The sequence below is a fragment of the Nematostella vectensis genome, chromosome 5 (genome assembly GCF_932526225.1).
Source record: "Nematostella vectensis chromosome 5, jaNemVect1.1, whole genome shotgun sequence".
In the NCBI taxonomy this organism is placed as follows: domain Eukaryota; kingdom Metazoa; phylum Cnidaria; class Anthozoa; order Actiniaria; family Edwardsiidae; genus Nematostella; species Nematostella vectensis.
The window spans coordinates 10,901,916-10,921,451 of NC_064038.1; the positions used below are offsets into that span (position 1 = coordinate 10,901,916).

General features: G+C 38.1%; 4 protein-coding genes across 5 annotated transcripts; 1 reads left to right on the plus strand and 3 right to left on the minus strand.

Moving 5' to 3' along the window:
- Positions 1-309: 309 nt before the first annotated feature.
- LOC5517608 (homer protein homolog 2) lies at positions 310-10,157 on the minus strand. 2 transcript variants are annotated; one of them, XM_032362161.2, is made up of 8 exons: positions 9,975-10,157; positions 8,786-8,942; positions 6,955-7,086; positions 6,161-6,370; positions 4,104-4,207; positions 2,885-3,041; positions 2,290-2,460; positions 310-1,429 (listed from the first exon to the last, which is right to left on the minus strand). In XM_032362161.2, the coding sequence occupies exons 1-8, from the start codon at positions 10,115-10,117 to the stop codon at positions 1,247-1,249; spliced, it is 1,257 nt and encodes a 418-aa protein (XP_032218052.2). In that variant the 5' UTR covers positions 10,118-10,157; the 3' UTR covers positions 310-1,246. The 2 variants fall into 2 exon arrangements, with proteins under 2 accessions (XP_032218052.2, XP_032218053.2); XM_032362162.2 differs by lacking the exon at positions 9,975-10,157 and adding an exon at positions 9,032-9,182.
- A 435-nt stretch (positions 10,158-10,592) lies between these two features.
- On the minus strand, positions 10,593-12,204 carry LOC116601395 (A-kinase anchor protein 14-like). Its single transcript, XM_032362141.2, has 3 exons — positions 12,099-12,204; positions 11,336-11,391; positions 10,593-11,074 (listed from the first exon to the last, which is right to left on the minus strand). Exons 2-3 carry the CDS (start codon positions 11,385-11,387, stop codon positions 10,677-10,679), a joined length of 450 nt encoding a protein of 149 aa, XP_032218032.2. The 5' UTR covers positions 11,388-11,391; positions 12,099-12,204; the 3' UTR covers positions 10,593-10,676.
- Positions 12,205-12,520: 316 nt separating this feature from the next.
- Positions 12,521-16,237, plus strand: LOC116601394. Its single transcript, XM_032362140.2, has 3 exons — positions 12,521-12,758; positions 14,040-14,246; positions 15,645-16,237. The coding sequence occupies exons 1-3, from the start codon at positions 12,521-12,523 to the stop codon at positions 15,881-15,883; spliced, it is 684 nt and encodes a 227-aa protein (XP_032218031.2). The 3' UTR covers positions 15,884-16,237.
- Positions 16,226-19,249, minus strand: LOC5517609 (Golgi phosphoprotein 3). The gene is made up of 3 exons (XM_001637636.3): positions 18,942-19,249; positions 18,623-18,869; positions 16,226-17,904 (listed from the first exon to the last, which is right to left on the minus strand). The coding sequence occupies exons 1-3, from the start codon at positions 19,122-19,124 to the stop codon at positions 17,480-17,482; spliced, it is 855 nt and encodes a 284-aa protein (XP_001637686.1). The 5' UTR covers positions 19,125-19,249; the 3' UTR covers positions 16,226-17,479.
- Between the last annotated feature and the right edge of the window lie 287 nt (positions 19,250-19,536).

Consider the following 19,536-nt stretch of genomic DNA (forward strand, 5'->3'; position numbering starts at 1 on the left):
CAAACTTTATATAAGCATTATAAGCAAGCATTATATAAACATGCAAGAATAATTTTTGATTCACAAGAACTACGAGTGCTCTGACATGCATTTCTCTGAAGGGGGTAGAGACTCGTCGACAGGGGGATGATCGTTGGCAAAATCGATTTTTAACAAAACTGCCAAGGTGGCCACTCTAGCTCAAGTAGCACTATCAAGGGGAACAGAGTACAAAAATGGACCAATTTCAAATAGCCCCATTCCCTAGTTTTTTTAAGGGACGTTAGTGGGTCCAAACCCTCCCATTCCCATCTACAGTATATATGACACTTCTGTTTCAATATTGTTTTATTTCTAAAAGCTTACTAGGTACCCATTTTGCCATATCTGGGCCATTTCACATTACTGTTGTCTAAGATCAATTCAAAGAAATGAATTTTGTCCTTTTTTGTGATGTTCTTTAGGCCATTTTGTGTGACATGGCCAAGATATGACAAGAAATATTTGTTTTAACTAATTATTTTGTCAAACTAAAGACTCTTAAGGATTCTCCTTAGCCATATTTGGGCAGGAGTAGCTAGCTGGAAATACTAAAATCAAACACTACTGTCATTTGATGCACATGTCTGAAACCAGAAAAAAAAGAACAATTTAAAATTAGATCATTGAAATTACAGTCCTGATTCTTATAGAATCGTTGCTTACAATAAGTTTCATTGAAAATATAAACCATGCTATATTATCCTTAACATGATTCCACACTAAGTAGAGTACACTTTGATTAAAGATATGCTTTTCACACAGGCAATAATATGAAATTCTATAGTAAATTGTCATAATCTATATATTAATTACAATCATAAACTGTCACTCATGAGTACCGAAAGGTACTGAATAATTTCCCCCTATTTCCCAGCTTTGGTTATAGCAAATATTTTACATTGTTTAATTTCGATTGACAAAACATAAGAAATACTGTATTTAAAAAAAAAGAAACAGCTAAAAATAATCTAGCTTGTTGTCATCAACCTGACATTGTTGGGGGTGGGGAATAGTTGTAGAATCTATCAGGGCATTAAGGGATGTCACCCCTCCCCCCCCCCCCCCCCCCCCCCCCCCCCCCCCCAGTAAATCCTGGCTACATGCCTGGTAAAAAAACTGCATTGGCGTTTTTTTTTTGTTATTTTTACAACTTGGGTTGATTTGTTATTGAGTGAAATGAAATTTCAAAAAAGAACTTTGCAACAAATACAAAATTGATTAGTTATTAATTTGTTATCAGAGATGATATTTTCTCATTTAGATCACTCATCTCTTGTAGCTTTTGAGAGAGAGTTTGCTGTAATGATTTTAGTTGTTCTTTTGCATTCTGATTCACAGAAGCTTGGCTCATTCGTTCTTCTAGGTCTTTCACTCTTTGTTCTAATTCTTGATTCTTAACTTTACTTTCCTGAAAAAAGAGAATTATTCAATTTCAAAGACATCGGAAACCATCGATGTCATCATCATCAACACCCTCTCCATCATCTTCATAATTCAAGTGATCACTTGAACAACACCATCAGTTTTTCATCTATTTTACCATCAATGCTACCATCATTATCAACACCATTATTTTCATTATCAACAACATAATTGCCACTTTCTGGTTTCCATCATTCAAACTAATAAAATTACATTTGGTGCTGTTTGATTGGTCAGGGCATTTGCTGCTGTTTGATTGGTATGGGCATTTGGTGCTGTTTGATTGGTCAGGGCATTTGGTGCTGTTTGATTGGTCAGGGCATTTGGTGCTGTTTGATTGGTCAGGGCATTTGGTGCTGTTTGATTGGTCAGGGCATTTGGTGCTGTTTGATTGGTCAGGGCATTTGGTGCTGTTTGATTGGTCAGGGCATTTGGTGCTGTTTGATTCGTCTGGGCATTTGGTGCTGTTTGATTGGTCAGGGCATTTGGTGCTGTTTGATTGGTTAGGGCATTGCAGAGAGGTGGCATGGTAGAAACTTTAGGTACAAAGCTACCATATTTAAGGGTGTTGGGACATTTCTCCAAATGCTGTTGCTAAGGAAATTTGAAACGCTATAAATCCGCCAAATATTTGTGAAATAAAATAAATTTAGTCATGGCATCATTGTTTATCGATGTCTAAATTTAGGTGGCGTCATCATGATCGCGCACGTGCCTAACAACCAAATCGCAAGTAACAAGAAATGTCCTAACACCATTAACTCATACCTGGAATTTAAGGATAATTTTACAATAAAGGGCTAAACGCCTATTTTACTGTAAAATGTAAATATTAGTTAATGATACCTTAATCTGACTTGACAGATCAGCATTTGTTCCTTTAAGTTGAGATATTTCCTCGTCCTTATCTGACACCATGCTTTCAAGGTGTATAATCCGACCCTCAAATGCCATCTTCTCCTGCTGCATGTTGTTGAAAACATCAGCATTCATATCGGATGATTCTAGCTCTTGTACCTGGAAAATATTATGGAAAACGGTAAAAATATTGAAGAGAATGTGTACATTGTAGCCCAGACAGGGTGGTCAAGGACAAGATAAAATCACAAATAAATAAAAAGTATTATGGGTACAGCCATGCATGAGGATCCAGCATACTGTATTTTGCGGGCGCTCCAAAAGGTCACCCCCCCTGGGGCACAACCACATGTTTATTATTAGAAAAGCAATTCTCTAGGAACATCCACTTGGCATCTGACAAAACTGTTTGCCCCCAAGGACAGAGTTTATCATTTTGCTAGAAAGGGTGGTTCTAATCTGTAGAACCCAATGAGCTATACCTTGATTTACCATGAAGACCATGAATTGTGTGCCCCCAATGATGAGCATCATTTTACAATTGACCTGCCACGTTCAAATGTCACCCAACCCTAAATGATACCTTTTTTCTAAGTTTACTGCTTTCTTCTTTGTATGCATTTAGCTGTTTCTTCCACTCCTCTACGTTTGCAGTGCTCTCTTGTAAAGCGGCAGTAAGCCGAGCATTGTTATTCTTCAATGTCTGAAGCTCTGCCTCCCACTTCTTAGCGTTCCCAGAGCTGTTGACAGAAGCTTTTGCTATTAGTTAAGTAGACACACATTAACATAAGAAAGAAGTTTTATGTAAGCTTTCCGAGGGGGGGGCAGGGGAATCTGATAAAAAAGATGGGGTGATTGTTTGCAAAATAAATTTTAACCCTAAGGGATATCAAAGAATCGGGAAAAAATGTTAAACACACCCTTAGGAATAGCAGTTGGTCGAATTTTATACCCTAAGAGATAGGACCATCACCCGTCCCTTCTCTGGAGAGTCCTCCAGGTTTTTTTTTTCTCTCTGGTTGGATAATTATGTTCATGTCAATCGGATAGTTCTTTTCTCAACCTCACATTACAAGACTGTCAAGGTGGCCACTCTAGCTCAAGTCGCACTATCAAGGGGAACAGAGTACAAAATTAGACCAATTTCAAATAGCCCATTCCCAGTTTTTTACCCAAGGGACGTTAGTGGGTCCAGACCCTCCTATTCCCAATTATCAATTTGGGTGTGGTCAACAGAAATTCTTACCCCTAAGAGATACCAAATTGGGTGTGGGAGAAGGATTTTTTACACCCTAAGAGATAGCAGGATCGTGAAAAAACTCTGTCAGAGACCCCCTAAGGAATAGCAGTTGGGCAAATTTTATACCCTAAAGACGCCACAGAATGGGGCAAATCCTTCAACAACTCAACTTCAACAGTTTGTTGAAATGTTATATCCTATAAGAGATAGGTCAAGTCACCCCTGTCTACTTTTCTGGAGAGTCCCCTCCCCCCCCCTCCTCCCCTGGGTATCCAATCCAGTGATGCTGAGTCAAAAGTACAAGCCTTCCTTTGCCCCCTACACCCACATATCAAAGATAAGTAAATGAATGCCCAAAACAAGGCTGAAAACAAGAACATTTATTGAAAGTCCCTATATGTTAAGCTGGAAATCAGTAGAACATAACCATACAATTACATCATAAGTTGATTATCAGAGGACAGACCCATAAAACAAAAAAAACTAAATATGTACTCTATAATCTCCAACTTTTCTTGTATTTGACTAACGTTGCCCTGGGGTCAGTAAAATAAGAACTTACCTTTGAGCAAGAGCCATCTTAAGTCTGTCATTTTCATATTTGAGTTGAGCCTCAGTATTGCCAACTGGTTTGTGACTAATTGCTGGAGAATCTTTACTCTCATCCTGAAGTTAAATCATATAATTTGTACATTAGATTGCCTGCTTTAGGCAGGTCCTTATAACAAGTGAAAAAACTTTTAAAATGGTACACATTTCTGGTGTCCAGAAAGATATATTAAAGCTTGAAATAAAAATATTGTCAGAAATTAATATATGCAAAATTCTTGATTTTTTGCACTGTTAATTTTTTTTCTTGTGCATTTTTTTGCATTTATTTCAGGGCATTTTCCCCTTAATTGTTTGAGCCAGCTCAATTTTTTTAAGGTGCACAAATCCCCCCCCCGGGTGCACAAACCCCCTCCCCCCGGGTGCACAAATCCCCCTCCCCCCGGGGTGTGCAAATCCCCCTCCCCCCGGGTGCACAAATCCCCCTCCCCCCGGGTGCACAAATCCCCCTCCCCAGGGCGCACAAATCCCCCTCCCCCCGGGTGCACAAATCCCCCTTCCCCCGGGTGCACAAATCCCCCTCCCCCTGGGTGCACAAATCCCCCTCCCCCCGGGGTGCACAAATCCCCCTCCCCCCGAGGTGCACAAATCCCCCTCCCCCAGGGGTGCACAAATCCCCCTCCCCCCGGGGTGCACAAATCCCCCTCCCCCCGGGGTGCACAAATCCCCCTCCCCCCGGAGTGCACAAATCCCCCTCCCCCCGGGTGCACAAATCCCCCTCCCCCCTCCCCAAAGTAGTCCCTATGGTTCTTCACTAGCTACATCATGCATACTAATGAGAATAATGATGTGACACTGAGAAGTGAAGGGGAATGGGATATGACTACGAAATGAGAAAGAAGGGACAATCAGAAGACAAAAGGCAGAAGACAAAAAGAAATTACTGCTTCAATTGGCACTGGGCCTGTACATTACATTAGGCCAAGTAAAAAAAAAGATATGTTTATCGTCCCTGCCTGCATCCTTTTTCGGGGCCGCATCGATATTTTTTGTATTTTTTATTTGTTATTTCTGCTGCTTTTTTTATTGTTTGTTCGTCAGAAGTTCAAATTTCGTGCGTTAAGGGTGCCTGGTGCCTGCTTTTCTTACGATGGTTTTCACCCCTTGCAACATCGTGGAACTTTCCTTTGTAAATCGTACAAACCTTTGACAAACCAAGGAAAACAATAAATAAAAAATAATTTAAAAAAGGGCTGCATGCTCCCTATTTTATTCTTATCAGTACGATATTTTATTTTTACTTGGCCTTATTCACTCTGTACAAAGCAGAATTAATAGGTGCTAATTGTCACTCTTGGTGCAGTTCATATCCTGAGAAAGTGTACGCAGATTGAAATTAATGAAAGTTAGCATTATGATAGGAATTATTAGCAGTGTTATCTTACTTGAGGAATTACTCTAAAGGACGAGAAACGAGAGACATTTGCACTTCCTGGGGGTGGTCCCACTCGACCGCTATCTGCATCAAAACTATGTCGCCTTACAAACTGAAAGCACCAAAAAGCTGTTAATAGTTAGAAAGAGCAGTGAGTTAGAAAAATGAGACATTTGCACTTCCTGGGGGTGGTCCCACCCGACCACTATCTGCATCAAAACTATGTCGCCTTACAAACTGAAAGTACCAAAAAGCTGTTAATGGTTAGAAAGAGCAGTGAGTTAGATCAATCAGTATGCACAATGATGCTGGTAGCACTAAGCACCAAGAACCTGTTCAGGCAAACTTTGAAAAAACTAGGTTCTTATACATGGGTGTTTACTGTACTCATTCTTTTTCAAACTTAAGATGCTGGTGGCTGGAGGAAGATCTAACATTGAACAACTTTTAATACCCATCACAAAACAAGTTATCTTACAGGGCTAGATTCAGGAGATGGTAAGAGAGTGTGAGAAGGTTAGAAGAAAGGATTTCAATTTTGTGGATTTCTTTATATATCCCCTTACATCCATAATATCAGTTGCCATCTACATTTTACCATGATTTGACTTCTCAATGTCTGACCTCTCCCTTACCTCAATACTACTTGTGGAAGACCCACTTCGGATGGAAGGTGTCTTCTTCCCAGACTGAGGTGTTGGCGACCCGTTGGTGCCGTTCATTTGTGGACTACTGATAACCGCATTAGGAAGTGATGGTTTCGGTGAGTTTGACCCCCCAGATGTAATACTAGAACTGCTGATTGATTTTGAGGATCCTCTGGCTTCTTTGAACTTCTCTGCAAACTAAAGAAAAAAGATAGCTCATAATTATACAAATACAATTAACAAAATCAGGATTATTAACAATTCTAGACAGTAAATTTTTGGATGGAATCTACAAATTCCAATGACACACAAAAAGTCGCATCAAAATTTAAAAGGGGGAATTTGCTTTTTTTATCATCACTTGTACATTTTTCCATCATATTTGCTTACCATATTATCGAACCACATAACGTTCCAAAGACATACAATATACAGTAAAAACCTGTGTAAGAACCAGGCAGAAATTTTGGATTCTGATACCCCAAAATATAAGTACCTTCTTTATATGATGGGTTACTCCATGTAAAATGAACAAAAATTGGGATTTTAGATTATGTCAAACATTTTAATTTTCTATAAAGATAAGATTACAGATTTTTCATGCAGTAGGATATCTCTATAGCAAAGTGGCTATGTATTCACTCACACTTCTGTAATTATGAATCCTACTGTTGATTACACATTAAAAAAAAAAACCTAAGAACCTAAAATATAAGAACCCCTTTTTCCAGACTTGATAAAGTCTAGGCTCTTACATGAAGGTTTTTACTGTACTAATTTACCTTGTTCAGTTCTGCTTCGGAGGGGAAGCCAAGGCCAAATACACTGCTGACTTTGGGATCAGACCATTGGCCAAACTTCTGTGATGTTTTCGTAAAGTTCATATTGGGAAATATGGTACTGTTGATGATAGCCTAAAGGACCAACACATTTAAAAATACCAGTTACTACCACTAGAAGCAGATGGGGAAGTTCTAAAATAGAGAAACTTTTCTTTGATTAAACATAGCTATATGCAATTATCAACAGCAATTAGCACAACAGCCCCCCCACCCCCCCCCCCCCCCACACACACACACACCAAGCAAATACAAGGAATTAAGGTTTGCTGCCAGACTAAATGTTTTAGCTATGGCTATGTCATGCCACATATTTTTATTCCAATTATTGGAATATTAACACATAGAAAAAGCTCTAATACTATCTATAACCTTGTAACAATAATGGTAATAATGGTAAAGCTTGACTTTACAATTTTAGTAGGATGTCAAAACAGTGATTTTTAGTGGATGGACAAGGATGATTTGGCATTTTCGTCATAACATGTTGTATAAAAGGGGTTTTGCATACAAGGGCATGTAGTGTAACGCAAGTAAACCTTGCTGAAGCAACAACAATTCACTTAAATCTCAGACATGGTTCATTTGCTTAATGGGTTGTTGATCAGTGCATACTTCAGCATAAATTACTAAACAATGTAGTAGAAAAACACAAAACCACACATTACCATAACACAATTAAATATGCCAAGCATGTGTTGGCTAACTAGGGATTTTGAACTCTTCCCCACAAAACAACAAAGATAACGAGATAAACATCTGGTCTTTTGAATAGATGCAATATATTCTAGATTCAAGCAACATTTGATATACCGTTGGGCATGTTTAAAGCTGTACACATGCTTTTCACAGTCCAGTGGTGAAGGGTGTATTGTTGGACCATGAACTGTTTATTCAATTAATTTGCAATGTACCACCTAAACAATTCAATAGACAGGGGATAATTTAAATCTGAATAAATATGCAGTGAATTTACTGTTATAAAGTACATAATTGAATTATAAACTTATGATAGACAGTTTTATTTGCTGTTATCATATATATGTTAGGGATGCTTTGATTTTTGTATATAAATTATATTAAAATATTAAACAAAGGCTAAAATGTGATAGAAATCTTAGAAGAGAATTGTACTTATGTTTAATGATAGTTAATCCGACATCTGAGCTAGATCTTGTGAAATATTCATAGAATATAGAGGCAAGGGAATGTAGATCATAAAATTTGAAGAAAATAGCGGTAAATTCAATTTCAAATTCTAATGTTTTCATGAAAATTTGGCAAGGTGTTCTGAAACAATTGGAACAAAATACAGGTTTGTTTTTAAAATTTGAAAACAACAGGCATAAATTTGGATCTAAAAAGGTGAGAAAGGGTATCCAAAGAATATTTCGTCATAAAAATCAATATCTAACTATGCAAAATCGATTCACGATCCGTAAAAAAAAAAATCGAGGATGAGATTCAAATTGTGGTTTCTGTGTTGGCCAAATCGAGTGAGACATATGTTGAAAAAATGCCAGCCGCAAATATAAACACCACAAAAACAATGGCTAAAAGCTTCAAAAACTCTATGTACACTTAGAACTTAAGCGATTATCGACAACTTCTGAGTGCCAATTCTCTGTGAAAACCTAATCACAGAAATTATGAAATACCAGCAACAATTTTAGCGTCATTTTTTTAAAGTATCCTGACCATTTCCTTGCCAAGAAATTCACGTTTCCTTGCTAATTTTACGCTAATAAATCTCACAATTTCTCATAGAAAATACCTTAGAGCCATCGACGGATATAATCCTGTGTGTTTCATTAATGGGATCATAGTAAAAGGAGACTGTGACAGCTTGCTTTGAGCATGGAATCCAACTCTTCTTTGTCTGGGGGTCGATTTGAAAGACGTGAGCTCTCGTCGAAAACACCGGTTGCTCTCTGCAAGAAAATTTACTGAAAATTAGTAAAGTCATTGAGCCCAAATCCCCTTAATGGTTAAAGTAGGTTCTAATAAAGTTTTACATTACCCCATTAAGGAATTCTTTTAAAAATTTCACCGTAAGTCAATCGTGTTTAGTTGTAGAAAGCCTCGCGAGCCGCCATTACAGAGAAAACCACAACAGTCGGTACCAAGGGGTACATTACACTCCCAGGGGGGAGGGCTGCGAAACAGGGTCTTTGAACACTCTCCAAAATATTTTCAAAAGAACACAATGATAAAGTGTGTTGTTCTAATGGCTGGTGTAATCATTAGTGCATTAGCCTTCGAAGTAAATAAAAAGAACCGGATTTCACGGGAGGTTAGAGGCCAAAGAAGCCTGACTAGACAAATCTTTGACCAATGGACTTTAGGGATGTTATTCGTTTATCTTGATTTAGGAAGAGCAAGCGAAGGCAAGCTGTAAACAGTGACCGTATCCTTTTTTACTAAAATATAAAAAGAACCCCCCTCCCCGTCAACTACCTCACAACAGACACCGTACATTTTGTAGTGCTTCTGTCATATTGACCATCATCCACCACACACGGACGGTCTACTGCGTTTTGAAAAAAAAAAATTTCATATCTATGCTCTTTGGAAGGAATGCTTAGAGTCCGTCAATAGATCCGATAGCTGAACGTTAATTTCCGATAACGCGATGTAAATCTACCTTTGCGACAATCAACAAGAGCTAATGACTTCTAGAAACTTGTAATACGCACCGCAACTTTTGACGAAGCGTCTTGAAACAGTTTTAAAACTTTCCTAACAGACCATGACTAAACTAAACATGATCCTATAAGCACGCTATGATAGTTTCCTACCCTAAAGTACAGAAATAGAACCTATAAAAGAACGTAAATTCAGTAAATAAACAGTACGCTTCGGGTCCGTTGTCAGAAGCTTGCGCGTAGAAACTTTATACTATAAAATCAAAACGTGACTTAAGATAAGGAACTTTGCACATTCCAGGAGCATTGAAAACTTACTCGGGTTTCACAATAATGCTGTCCTCAGACGCCATTTCGTCGCAAAATTCCGAAGGAGGACCAAGCGGTAATGGGACAACAGCCTTATGAAAAAAGTTGTGGGTCTTCTTGGTTTGAAAGCCAATTGAGTGTACATGAGTCATATTGATTTCTGTCAATGATTAACTTGAAGTTGGGCAATGTCAATATAGTTATTGTTTTATGCACCAATGACGCTGTGGCATTTGCCCCCGGCTGAGAGATGCCTAGCAACGAGGATATTTTCCCCAGGTCCTCTCATCATCCACAGGAGTTTTTTACGTAACTGATTCAACTGCTGAGGCCGGGTGGGATGGGGGAGGGGGCAGTAGGTTTGAGTGTTGAACTTACCTTCTCTTTACATTACATTTTCACCATTTTTTTCTAGTGTATTTAATTGGGCCTTTTTTTTCTAAAAAGCTTGTCCCGAACTTTTTAAAAATTCCGTCGTTACTGATCCAATGCTAACTCTCTGAGCTATTTAAAACTTTTTTCAAGAAATGCCATAATAAAAGATGGCGCGCATCGTTTGCGGAAAGATAAACATCTCTTTTCTTTTCTTTTATTTCGCAAGGCCATTTCAATATAACGAGCCAACATGTTTATCTTACAGAAGAAACTTTTAATAAAATATAATACTCTATAAAGCATAATGTGAATAGTTAAACATTTTTCATTAATAAATTATTTGCCAGCTGGAGGACCCCCTCCACAAGGGGCTTGCATGGGCCCAGCACCACACGGGGCCTGCTGCACGGGTGGGGCTAGAGGCATGGGTAGGGCTAGAGGCATGGGTGAGGCTAGAGGCATGGGTGGGGCCAGAGGCATTTGCTGTCCTGCGCAAGGGGCTTGCATGGGCCCAGCACCACACGGGGCCTGCTGCACGGGTAGGGCTAGAGGCATGGGTGGGGCTAGAGGCATGGGTGGGGCTAGAGGCATGAGTGGGGCCAAAGGCATTTGCTGTCCTGCGCAAGTGGCTTGCATGGGGGCACCACCGCATGGGGCCTGAGGCATGGGTGCGGCTAGAGGCATCTGTTTTCCGCAAGGGGATTGCTGGGCTCCTCCACATGGCTTAGGAAAAGCTGTCGACAGCAAATGATTCAAACATCAGGGTTCGTCAGATCATCATTAGAGATCCATTGTAGTATCATGTCAGGGCAAATTCTAATCTTCACAAATCCTGAGGGGGGCACATTAGCTTTTAGTTCAGAGGAACTTCCCTAGCTTTGAGTGCTATGGCAACGGACGGTTGTTCCTTCTCACGTTCACAGGAAATTCCCAAAACATGATGGATCAGTCGTCCCTCCTCTTTGAGAGGGGTATGGGTAGGGAGACTAGCTTACCTGGTGCGGAAAGTGCTAATGGTAGAACACACAGGACTAGCAGAAACTTCATTATTCTGTAGTGGATAAAAGAGACAACCTTAAAAATTCATGTCTTGGACTGCCTTATACGTTTTATCAAACCTTGATATAAAAAGAACATAGAGGATAGATACTGTCATTGAATACAAAATCGTTTTTTATTTGCTTGATATTATTTATGTTTATATCTTTTTGGCACAGACAATTTCTCTTTTTATTTCTCGGAAGCCTAGCGCTGTTTTAAAAAAATAACTTATTTTTATTTTATCTTATTATATTTATAATGTATCATTGAAAGAAAATGATAAACGATAATCGATTAGGCGAATGGATGTTACATAGAAAATCATAGGTTGATTTTATCACATCGACATTTTACGCTCCCGCACAATACCAATTACTCCATCACCATCCATTTCCATCGGCTAATTCAAGCAAATCGACGAGAAAAGTTCAATCGAATATCGTCTGATCGTTAATAAAGTATCAGGCTTCAATCGTGGATTGTTATTTTGAAGTTTTCTTGTAAAGGAACCGCTGTATTTTTAATTGTAAACAATAACAAAGGAGTGGCTGATCGACATTCTTTAAAAGTACTCACTTCATTTGAACATCGAATCTCGTCAAGAGCTTTGTACTCCAAAAGAGATGTGGCAATTGACTTAGCCGGTATAAAGACCTCCGTAATTCCTGTCTTTAAGAAAGGAATTACGGAGTCTGTACACAGGCTACACTGACTCACCTCTCGGCAAAAGCACCGTCAGGACTTCAGAGTAGAGCAGGGATGAAGAGGGACGTGTAAGTGGTAAGTGTAATTCTCCAGTTCAGCTGGATGTTTACGGGTGGAATAAAGGTAGAAAGGCGTTGACCATTATATAGTACCAACAATGACACCAAGAAACGTCTTTGTTTTAATCCAGTTAGAGTATTTCTCAAGTTCCGCCGGATTGTTACGGGTGGTGTAAAGGTATAAAGTATTCTTCTTTGACACTCCATCACTTTTCTAGCCGTCTCGACGTCTCTAATATGAGTCTGGACTTGTGTCAGAAATGACATTTAAAATGTCACGTAAAAAAAGCGAAATTCGGAACATTCTCACGGTCCCCATTTATTGCGAACACCTGCAATTATGTTCTTTTGTTAGCTGGTTTCCCTGGTTTGACCATGAGAGCTCGAACAGTTGGAATGAGCTCGAAGCAACCGGATAAAAGCAAGCGATGTCGGAAGTGCACTGCTCATGGCAAAATAAGTCTGTTACGAGGTTTATCAGGAATGCACAGTGAAGATTGTGAGTTCGCCAGCTGTCAATGTGTCGAGTGCTCCTATATCGACTGGTTTAACGAGCGCGCAAGAATCCTGCAAAAAGCGCGCAGGTTAAAGAAAGCAAGATCAAAGAAAAAAGGTAGGAATTTGAAAACGGTAATTCTTCACTCATAAAATTTTAAAAAATTCAAAGTTGCGCAATTCTAGTGTGCAATTTTGTTCGCCCTATATGTTCCAATTCCGTAAATTATTTGGCGGGTAAAAGAAAAATACTAAACTTTCCTTGGTATTTCTAGGGATTTTCGGGGGAGGCTAAACGATTTTACCCAAAGTTAGAAAGAAAACTAACTAGTACTTGGGTAAGTGGACGTGACGGAAAAACCTGGAAAACGCGCAATTCCAGATAGAGAGAGAAGACACAATTTCTTACAATGGCTAAAGGTTCCATGTATTACGGACTGATTTTCAAAAAACAAATAACGTGAGGCCGAAGTGCACATAACCAGATTTTGGCTTTTTAAGATAATTTTTCCTTGATCATCATTGCCCTGTGTATCAGTTCAGGGACGAAAAGCTCAAATTTCAATGACACTTTACAAAAAGTCGCATCAATTAAAAAAAAAGTCGCACTTGATATTTTGTTTGCTATAAGTTACTAAGTACTCAGAGAAATTCTCCGCCTTATTCGAAGCGTCACATCATGTTTTTCCGTTATGTCGGGTAAGTGTAGAATAAGTCAAGTATATATAAATGAGTGCCATAGAAGCTGGCTTAATACTGATATCATTAGTAGTAGTTATTAAATTCTTAGATATTCTTCCTCTCCGACTTTCGAAGAATAAAGTCGCCTGGTACTTGGGATAATCTGTAATGGGCTTTATTCAGATTCGGGATACCTGTGTTTGTAATTTTAGGACGCGGGAGACTGCGTTATTTTTTTCCTCTATTTGCCACAGGAACCCCGCATAAAAAAGGAAGGCGCTTTTTCTTTCCAGTGAGAAGATATTTTTGCAGAGGAAGCTAAATATTTATATCCTTGGTTTTGGGGTATAACATTTTTTGCACTGCCCCCCCCCCCCCCCCCTGTCTTATAGCTTTAAAAGTGTCCTCTTGCCGCATTGTCACCAGTTTACTTCCGGAGGTCCGACGGAAACCTCAACCGTCAAAAGACAAAAGAATCTATTAGAATCCGAGATATTAAACAGGCCATCCGCTCTAAATTATCAATCACATCCTCAAAGAAACTTTCAATAGACACACTGCTTTCAATATTTTGAAATATTTTTCGCGTTTTCCGTTAAAAATCATCGGAGATTGTTAAGTAATCGACCGAAAGTAAACTGGTGATAATGCGGCTTTAAAAGTGTAAGCACTGACTCCCATCTTATTAAATTTCTCTTAAATCTTTTTTTAAATCAAGGCAAACATGTGAATAAGCCAGCATTTCAAATCCCTGTGTTATCAATGTGGAACTCATTCCATAACCTTCCACACAACCTCCCAGCCACTGCAAGTTACTCTGGAATGCATCCTGCTCAACTTGATTACCATGGTAATAACCTTAGTGACAGTTGTTGCTATGGTAGCACAGAAGGTAAAGCTATGCCAGAACTGCACCTGATGGGAGGTAGGTACTATAATTATGTATTTTTGTATTTACAGTATACCTCAGTATATTGTGCTCACACAATTTGTAACTTCATAAAACTGCAAAAATTTAGTTATTAAGGTAATTCCCTTGAAATAGTTCTACTATCCAGAATTTTTTAAAACTTGGCTTAAACAATATTGAAGTTAAAGGCTTCCAAAAAATGTAATTTAAAAAATGGAAACTATCTGCAAATAGAAATGGGGATAACCGACTTTGTTTTTCTGTCAAAGCTATTTTACGTAAAAAACATGCAGCTTTTGCTTTGTTTTCTCATACAGCTGTGGTGCATGCGCGCCTAATACCAGAAAATTCGAATAAACAGCGTGCGCCACTATGTGCAGAAGGTGTGCGCAGTGCAATTCAAGGAAATTTGTTGTTGTTGTTATTATTATAATACAGACCAAGAATATTATTGAAGATATCAAAATAAAAATACCTACCAGATAAAAAACGGTCACACAGAGGGGGCATGGTGAATTTTCATCATAAGCTTCTTCAAAATGCGCTTCACAATCAATCAGTGCCTATGGGTTTGGTTGCACTAGTTAAAATTGTGTTAATACATGCAGTCTTCAGGCAAAAAGATAATAAACTTTAAAGAGGCAGACATCAGTCAGATTTTTGCCACTGTACAATGAGATACGAAGAAACCATAAAAGCATGCATATTAATTGGATTGCCACTTTTCACGATGGATAGGGGTTGGTTCCTAGATTGACATCAGAAACTCATAAAGCTAGTGCAAACACTCAGTTGGGGAAAACCAGAAATGCCAAAATTTTGTTAAGATTCATCAAAACTTTTGTTCCAGGGCAAAACAGACTAAATGTCTGAAAAAAGTCCCATATCAGGTTCTACACTTACTAAACAATACCAGGTTGGGACTCCGATAAAAACTGACATGGGGGTTGTCGGCAAAATAAATTTTAAACCTAAGCAATAGTACCTTGGGTATGGTCAGCAGAAATTCTTTACCCAAAGAGATAGAAAATTGGGTGTGGTCGAAGGAATTTTTAATCCAATGAGATAGCAAGATTAGAAAAAACCGTCAATCACCCCCTAAGGAATAGCAGTGGGTCAATTTTTTTACCCTAAGAGATAGCACAATCAGAACAAATCAACAACAACTAAGGAATAGCAATGGGTTGAAATTTTATACCCTAAAAGATGGGATGATCACCCCGTCTATTTTTCTGGAGTCTAACACGTTATCATCATATCTCATTGTACAGTGGCCAAAATCTGGCCCCTTATTTCAATCCTGATATTTGTATTAGTTTTTTACTTGATACTGAAAAAGGTACCCCACTCATACAGTAATTATGCACAAGTGCTTGTAGAAGTAATAAATTCTGCTTTTTTTTTTTTATTTAGGCCAGCCAGAGAATAATACAATCTGCCCACCAGAAAAGATGAAACAGACTGAACCTGTCTGTCCTACTCTGTTGCTAACAGATGATCTCCTTTCAAAAGTTCCCTACGTTCGATGTGCTTGTGCGGACTGTATGAAAACAGTTCTTGCAGAAAATGCATCCAACCTGGTAAGCTGTGAAAGACTTAGGCATTTCCCAACAGAGAATGAGTCTTTTGTTAAAATGGAATCAGAAATATAGGAAGGATTAGAAAGTTGCTTTAATATGAAGTTGATATAAATTTGAACAAGCCTTGAATCATGTTATGTTGAAATATGTTAATCAACATTTATGCACTTACTACAGAAAATATGACAAGAAAAAAAATGTAAATATTAATTATTTTTTCGCACTTCAAATTCATTCTAGGCTTGTACTAAAGTTGTAAAGAAAGACCTTTGCTATTTTCAAGTGAGAGAGTTCAAAGAATCTGTTTGTTTTAATTGAACTGATGCTTTAGAGTTATAAATTACCTTGTTTATATCTAGTTTAGACAAAAATATTGATTTATTTTGGAGAAATGTTAATAATAAAAAAAACAAGTTAAATGTGAAATTTATTGATATTCATTTACAAAACAATTGCAAAGACTAAATAACACTATTCAGGGGTTCCATTAGGCCCCGGCGGCTGGCTACTTTTTTTTAAAAGTTTGTAGTTTTAGTTGAACTAATACATGAAATAACTCCCACCCACTACTTATTAATCTCCACCGCCTACTCTGAAACTTAATGAAACCCCTGCTATCACAAGGTGCACAACTATCACAAATTTCACATCAATGTCCTTGTCATGAAGCCAACCCTTCCCTCTTCCCACATTGAACTAATGTCTTCTGTTCTTTGTTTTAAAGTCTTATTTAAAGACCCTTACCACCAGACCTTTTCAAAAATGGGAAAATAACTGTGAAAACCAATAAGATTATATATATGTAAGTACAGTACAGACTTCAGTTACCCTTTAATAATAACATTATGTCAAATATTATGTTATTTTTTAAATAGGGCTAACATTTAAAGTATCATTCTTGACAGTTGTATACTGATGCCATGGTAACATTCTTAGCAGAGTTGTATCAAGACTTAGAGAATCTTAACAAAGGCAAAATAACATCCACATTGTGTAAAAGTAATGGAAGGAGACAAAAAAAATATTTAAGCATAAACATCTTTCGATTATTGAAATAATTTGTGATGTGTCATAAAGATTTAAACAGGCAATCTTTCCTAGTGACATAAATGACTTTTTCTAACCACACTTACGACGTTTTTAATGGTAGACTAAAACTGATCCACATTTCACTGCATAAACTTGGAACTATCTGCACATTTGAAATATTCACAGAAAATAATCAAAGCAAGGATAGACCTCAAAGGTTGTGGTAGTTTTTATTCAATTAGTTTATGAAGTATAAACTTTTGAGCTTTATTCACATAATTTGCAATGCAATATTGAATGAAAACAGTGGCTGACAAGGTTTCTTCTGATACTCTTATGTTAGGTTGCATATATTTCAAGTGACTTCTACTGTTTCGATGTTGAAGATTATAGGGAAGCAAGTCAATAAGCTGAATTTAGTCAGGACAGCTGACAACTTTTTTATTTTCTTTGATTACTAATTCCCTTGTCTAGCAATTCTTGCAAACAATGCTCTAAATGCAAGAAAATGATTTCCTCTTCAAAGCTGTGATAAGCTGACAAGATGCTTCATGAAAGATGTTGGTACAACCTCTATCCCAGAGAGGGTACTTTAAATCTAATTAAGAGTCCAAATTTTCAATTAAAATGAATCATTACCTACTTAATAAATGCTGCTACCACACACCACATTACTTCATTAGTGCCAGGTTTCTGGGCCTCGATTTCCGGATCAACATCCAAAAGTTCTCTTACCCTTTTCATAGCAAGTTCATAATCATCATCAGATAATGGAGCGAATGCATTTTCTAATACATCAGATGAGTGTGCAAGGTATATCAAGGAGAGTGTGCGCTTGTCGATTCGTTGGGTGTCGTTGACCCATTTAGATAAGACTGCATCTTGAACTTTGCGGACAACTTTCTGTTTCATTGTGGAGTCTACCACTGGATGTGTTGTCATGTCAAAGAGAAGGAAGTTCTGTTTCTCTGTCGTAAGGATGCCCTTCTCAACCAAGTTTTTGGCTAGACGTTCACGGACGTTTCTTAGTTGATATCGCAGTTTCAGGGGATTCCATGTCTCTCCTATAACAATAGAAAAATGAGTTAAATCTGCAACAAGCATTCATATAACAATGTCAGTAAACTACACTCTCTGATTGAACATGAAAAGCTTGTATGACTGTTAACAAGAATTGTAAGAATAATAAAAATGAGTCGTGTGAGTTTATTGATTGAGGACGTCTGGAAACACAACAATATCACATACTTTCCAACTCCTAAATTCACCCAAACATGCCTCATGTTTATATAATAACCACAAGTGTTATGCTAAAAAAATGGGAATAACAATGCTTTATATTGTATCTACAGTGGATCTAGATAATCAATTTGAAAACTCTTCACTATTTAATACGAATTAATACGAAAGAACAACTGTATAAATAAAGTTGATTAGAAAAAAAAACTGCAACAAAATTAAAAATAACGGCGGAGGACTCAAATAATAGACTTTTAAATTAAGAAAACCTAGGAATCAAATATATAACAGAAAAGTAATCTTAAAACGACACATTTATATCAGTCAATAAATATGTTTACAAAAATATAAGATTAGCAGTTTATTCTGCAGGTCTTTGAAAGATAAAGAGTCGTGTACAAGAAAAATTTTGATCCAGTCTGATCCAGTCAAAAGAACAATAACCAACATTCACAAGATGACGAGAATTTCTCAAGATCATTAAAACAATACGCGCCACAAGCTACAAAATAAATTAGCAAAATCACGACTGTGTAATCTTACCACTGAGCAATTCTATCCAGTTTTGGACAGTGTCTGGGGGATCCGACTCTTTCATATGCCTCAAAGCTTCATCTAACAGCACGTCTCCCGTGGGATTATCACTTTTGCATACAACCTTTCTGTTAAGTAGACTTCTCCTTCGCATCCCGGTTTTCTCTAGTTCTATACGACCTCGTAGGCCAAGCTCGATCACCATACAACCTCGGAGACCAGATGAGATACAGTCATTCCAGAACGAAGTATATCCCTAAAAATAACACAAAAAACAGGACATCTAAGAGACCGAAGCCTAGGAAAAGTGTTAAATAATTTTAGGTACCTCCCGATCTTTTAATCCAAGTAATAACACCTCCTCCATTAGAGTAAGCCTGACTTCTTTCTTGTCGCCAGTTTCATCGCTCTCGTAGCCCTCCGCTTCCTCTATGTCTGGGTTATCTTCAGGCTCACGGCTTGTGGTTGCTGTAGTTCGTTGAACCAACTGTCCTACTCTTCTAGTCGCCATTTCTGGCAACTTTAGAGCTGATCCCGCTCGAATAGGACTTGTTTTGTGCCGTTTCTCGAGTTGGGTTTGTTTCTACAAAATGGCCGCCGTGTGAGACCCGCATCGAAGATACGAGGCGCGCGATGGGGTCTGGGAATGGTGAGTTGGCTATCATGTCACACAGGACGCCCACTCGAAGTGAGAGAATATGATAGAAATAGGAAATAAGATCGGCTAGTTTGCATTGTGGAAACAGGCGACTACGAGTTTGTGTATTCTGGAACAAGAAAAATAAGAAGAAGCATACGGATGGCCCTCAAATTCTCCAAATTTGACGATACACTCAAATGGTATTCACAATTATTTAGATCGACATGCTTCGAGGAGCACTCTCGCTATCTACCCCTTGCTAGAACCAACTATGGTAAATCCA